The 5000-nt window shown below is 54.5% G+C and overlaps 3 protein-coding genes across 3 annotated transcripts in view; 2 read left to right on the top strand and 1 right to left on the bottom strand.

The window, feature by feature from the left end:
* PTSG_00787 (uncharacterized protein) overlaps positions 1–78 on the top strand; it is a gene marked incomplete at both ends in the record, with an annotated part of 2973 nt that extends 2895 nt beyond the window's left edge. Inside the window, one exon of the mRNA XM_004998198.1 lies at positions 57–78. Coding sequence (XP_004998255.1) covers positions 57–78 — 22 coding nt within the window. The remainder of the gene's footprint in view (positions 1–56) is intronic.
* Positions 79–247: 169 nt separating this feature from the next.
* PTSG_00788 (uncharacterized protein) lies at positions 248–2351 on the bottom strand (the record flags this gene model as incomplete). Its single annotated transcript, XM_004998199.1, has 5 exons — positions 1653–2351; positions 1366–1421; positions 1057–1133; positions 668–819; positions 248–417 (listed from the first exon to the last, which is right to left on the bottom strand). The coding sequence occupies exons 1-5, from the start codon at positions 2167–2169 to the stop codon at positions 248–250; spliced, it is 972 nt and encodes a 323-aa protein (XP_004998256.1). The 5' UTR covers positions 2170–2351.
* Positions 2340–5000, top strand: part of PTSG_00789 (uncharacterized protein) — a 5394-nt gene continuing 2733 nt past the window's right edge. Inside the window, exons 1-9 of the mRNA XM_004998200.1 lie at positions 2340–2554; positions 2816–2905; positions 3102–3265; positions 3414–3566; positions 3767–3809; positions 4008–4102; positions 4243–4370; positions 4523–4678; positions 4895–4955. Coding sequence (XP_004998257.1) covers positions 2371–2554; positions 2816–2905; positions 3102–3265; positions 3414–3566; positions 3767–3809; positions 4008–4102; positions 4243–4370; positions 4523–4678; positions 4895–4955 — 1074 coding nt within the window. The 5' untranslated portion in view covers positions 2340–2370. The remainder of the gene's footprint in view (positions 2555–2815; positions 2906–3101; positions 3266–3413; positions 3567–3766; positions 3810–4007; positions 4103–4242; positions 4371–4522; positions 4679–4894; positions 4956–5000) is intronic.

Genomic DNA, 5000 nt, shown 5'->3' on the forward strand with positions numbered 1-5000 from the left:
GAGAGAGAGAGAGAGTGTGTGTGTGTGTGTGTGTGTGTGTGTGTGTGTGTTCGCAGAAGAGAGAATGTGTATGTGTGAGGGAGAGGGAGAGGGTGGGAGGAAAGAAAAACAGACAAACAGTAGAGCAGAGTGACATCACTCACACACACATGTACAGCAACACGTGTATACACGGGTACACGTGTACACATACCCATGCGCTCAAGTACAGAATATACACACGCCAGTACAATCACATGTGCACAACTCACTCGTGCTTGAACGATTCAATGTCGAGGCCAATGCGGCGCAACTGGTGCACGTACTGCCTGGCCTCCAAGCTGTGCAAATAAGCAAAGGCAGCGTAGCTGCAGCACAGCACCATGCCTGCCGTCACAAACTTGGTGATGGTCTCCATCGCAGCTGATGACACAAGCCCTGCACAAGAGGCGCGCGCGCACGTGTGTGTGTGTGTGTGTGTGTGTGTGTGTGTGTGTGTGTGTGTGTGTGTGTGTGTGTGTGTGTGTGTGTGTGTGTGTGTGTGTGTGTGTGTGTGTGTGTCGTATGACGCAAGAGGCAGACCAAGCGTGCACATCAAGCATAATGTGATGCTTGAGCAGGTGGTGTGCATGTCAAACCCCAAAGCATTGGTTTGGGTGGCCCAGCATGCTGCGTTGTTCCTCCGCACCTGCTGGGAGAACACCGAAGAAGTCGAACGTGACGCCGACAATGACAAATCCACCGGCAGTGGCGATGCTGAGCGCTTTCTTTGCGCGCGAGCTGTGCACGCGCTCCTCAAACCGAATCTCCCGCAACACCCGGGCAAGGTGCTGCTCAAACCTGAGGATGCGTGGTGGCGGTCGTGGTGGTGGTAATGAGCGAGACACCGGTGGTGACGCACTCATGCAGACCCTGGTCAAGAGGAATCGATGCACAATCACATGCCAACAGCGGCACGAACACAGGTACCCCTCAGCACTCTACAGCAACATGACACACACACACACACACTCACACACACACACACACACACACACACACACACACACACACACACACACACACACACACACACACCTCTGGCATGCGAGGAGGGCGCGGCGAGTGAGATCCATGGCCTTTGGAATGTCGTCTGCTTCGAGAGCAGCCTCAATCTGTTGTGTGATGCGACGCATGCCACGGTGCTGTGAGAAGCACGCCAGTCCAACGCACACACACACACAAAACGCGCGTGCACACAAAACGCACGCACACAAAACGCACGCACACACACACATACTCAAACACACACACACACACACACACACACACACACTTACTCACACTCACTCACTCACGCGCGCACACACACACAAAACGCGCACGCACATACACACACCAACGCACTGCATCACGGCGGCGACGAAGCGTGTCCAGACGCTTGTGCAGGCGCTTGAAGCCAGCTGAATGATGAGAAAGACACCAAAGTGTGGGGCAAAGTAGGGCAGAGTGTGAGGCCCAGAGGCACAGTGCTTTCCACGCACAGAGAATAAGGGAGCAAATAGCACTACGCACATGCACACGATGAAATGTAAACAAACACACTCCACACAACGCACGATACAATACACACAACATACGCACAATACACAATACACAATACACAATACACAAAACACACACAGCATACTCACCTTCTTTGAACGCTTGAAAGCCGGCGTCGCTGAGACCGAGGGTGACCTCGATGACGTGGCGGCCATAGAGGATGTCCAGCTTCTTGTTCAGCTCCTCGGACTGGCTCACGGGGACAAGGGATTCCTTTTCCTTGAACGAGAGCAGCTCGCGCTCCCACGCCTCCAGCTCATCACGGGCGGCACCGTTGCTCATGAGCGGCCCATTCTTGATCTCGTGCATGCGCCAGTCTGCGAGCAGGAGATCCGGGTCAACATCAGTGCCGCACTGGTGCAGCACGGCGAGGGACGGGTCAACCTCGCGCGGCACAAGCGCGTCGCGGTCCCCGCCGGGAAAGGCAGACGAATACAAGTGTGCCTTTGACGACGATGAGGACGAGGAGGAGTGTGGGTACTTGTGGGCCACGTGCAGCGGCGCATACGGCGTTGGATCCGTCTCATCCGCCACAATCCGCACACCCACGGCCAGCAGCCCTGCTCCGGCCTTCCTGGAGTGCTTCACCATGCGAGACAGCAACATGGCTGCGTCAACGCCCGAGAGTGAGGGGAGGAAGGTGGGGGAAGGCTAAGGAGGATAGGGTGCGCTGGTGTTCGACGTGATGTGATCTGGATGGACACGCAACAGGCAGAAATGTGCTGTGCTGCTGTCCTGTGAGACACAACAACAGCCTGAAATCCAAACATAAACAACGCAATTTTCGCTGACTCAGCAGGTGCGAAGATGACAGCCAAGTCGGTGCTGCTGACAGCAGCTGCAGTGGCTGTGTTGGCTGGGGTGTGTCTTCTTGGTAGCCTGAGCGTGCGTGTGCAGGCGACGCTCGTGGCCGTTCAGCAGCACCAAGTCGTCCACGCTGATGTAGCCGTGTACGGATCGACACCAGGTGGCATCATGGCAGCGGTGGCAGGTGCGTACATGTGTGTGTGTGTGTGTTTGTGTTTGTTTGTTTGTTTGTGTGTGTGTGTGTGTGTTTGTTTGTTTGTGTGTGTGTGTGTGCTTGTGTGCTTGTGCTTGTTCACTTGTGTGCACACTTGTCACACTTGTGCACACACTTGTCACACTTGTGCACAAGTTGGTTTGGTTGTATCTGCCCTCGTCTGGTTGTTCTGCTTGCACTCGCATTTACTAATCTCAGCACTACTACGGCTCCCACAAACACGCACCACAGCCTCACGCGGCGGAGCCAATGTCACGTTGGTCTCGGCAACAACACTGATTGGAGGCATGTGCAGCAGCGGCCTGGGAAAAACCGACAAAGGTACATGTTTCACGCACCCACTGACTGACTGACTGACTGACTCACTCACTCACTCACTCACTCACTCAATCACACACACACATACACACACACACTCTCTCTCTCACGCACTCACTCAATCACTCACTCTCTCGCTCTCTCACTCACACACGCTCTCTCGCTCACTCACCCACTCACTCACACCGCCACTTGATAGGCGACCCATCTGTGATTGGAGGGCTGGCGCATGAGTTCTTTGGGCGTGTCGGTGCACGTTACAACTCCACCGAACCCGTGTATGATTTTGAGCCCCACGTTGCTGAGGCCACCTTCCATGACATGCTGGCCGACGCGAACGTCACTCTGGTCCTCAATCAACACGTACGTGCACCTGCACCTGCACTCTGTGTGTGCGACAACTTGGAGCAACCATCATGTCAGTTCCTGCGATCAAAGCTGTCTTTTCAAGTAGGATACAATCGCAAGTGTTGTAACCACTCATTGACCAAGGTTGCCTACTCATCCACAGGTGACGAGACTAGTCAAGCGGGACGACGATCCCACGGTGATTCATGCACTCCAGTTTGACCAAGACCTGACTGTGATCGCCAAGCGGTTCATCGACGCCTCCTACGAGGGAGATCTGCTTCCCTTGGCAAACGTCTCCTTTACCATCGGCCGCGTGCGTACCTCTGTTGCTGCACGCTGCCTTTCCTCCATGCACCGCATCGAGCAAGTGAACAGATCACCTTCCTCTGCTCATGACATGTGCGTGTGCATGTATACGGGTGTGTGTGTGTGTGTGTGTTTTGGCGTGCATACGTGTTTGCACGTGTTCTCACTTGTGCGCACGTTCCCTCTCCCCGACATTGCTGTAACTAGGAAGGACAACAGCAGTACAACGAGTCCCTTGCTGGCTTCAGAGGTCTGCGTGCGTGTGTGTGTGTGTGTGATGTGATGTGTGTGTGTGTTTGTTTGTGTGTGTGTGTGTGTGTGTGTGTGTGTGTGTGTGTGTGTGTGATGTGATGTGATGTGTGGCCTGCAACGGCAAAATTTGTTGCGTGTGCGCCATTGCCGATGATCGACATCATCCACGCCGTGCACTGCATCCTGCCTTGCGCAGGTCGTGCTATGGGCCACGAGTTTGGCGTTGCGGTCGACCCCTTTGACGCGCACGGCAATCTCCTACCCCTCGTATCCCCGCAGCCAAAGGAGAAGGTGAGCTGCAACCCCTGCTCTGGCGTACTCCTGTCGAGTTTTCTTTTCTCTTGGAGTCCACATGCGCCTGAGTAGAATGGGCCTGATTTTCCATTGCTTCATGGGCATGTGCATTTACATGTGCGGTTGGTTTCGTGCAGGTTGGTGATGGTGATGGGCGCGTGCAGTCGTACAACTTTCGATTGTGCGTTACGCAAGACAAGACCAACAGGGTTCCATTCGCCAAACCACCCAACTACAACGCAAGCGCATGGGAACTGGCCCGAAGGTGTGCTTTCGCATGTCCATTGCTGGCGTGTTGTGCCACCGCCTTGAGTGTATGTCTTCTGCATCTGAAACCGCAAAACAGGGCGTGTCATGGGAGCTTGCTTCTCCGCTAACCTGACGCCTGCCACGACCGACGCGTGTGTGGCATGCCAGACTGTTTACGGCAGCGGTGCCGCCTGCGTCGCGCCTTCCCTCAGGTAACCTTGGCCCGCTGCCAAACGGGAAGTTTGACATGAACAACGACGGGCCCATCTCCACCGATTTCATCGGGGGGTCGCAGGACTGGCCAACAGCAACGCCGAAGCAGCGGTAGGCATTTTTCCTTGCATGTTTGTGAACCCTCTGCTGTCCGCATGCTCATGTCCGCCCCAGCATGTGTGTGGACACTGTACGACGACATCACCATTCAACAACAACAACATTCAACAACATTCAACAACAACAACAACAACAACAACATTCAACAACAACAACAACAACAACAACAACAACAACAACAACAACAACAACAACAACAACATGAAGGGAGATCATATGGCAGGCACACAAGGAGTACACGCAGGGCCTGTTGTGGTTTCTCTCTCAGGTGAGATGAATGGTGCAAAACTGCTCTGTCCACTTGAGCTGCGCG

The sequence above is a fragment of the Salpingoeca rosetta genome (assembly GCF_000188695.1).
Source record: "Salpingoeca rosetta unplaced genomic scaffold supercont1.2, whole genome shotgun sequence".
Taxonomy (NCBI): Eukaryota; class Choanoflagellata; order Craspedida; family Salpingoecidae; genus Salpingoeca; species Salpingoeca rosetta.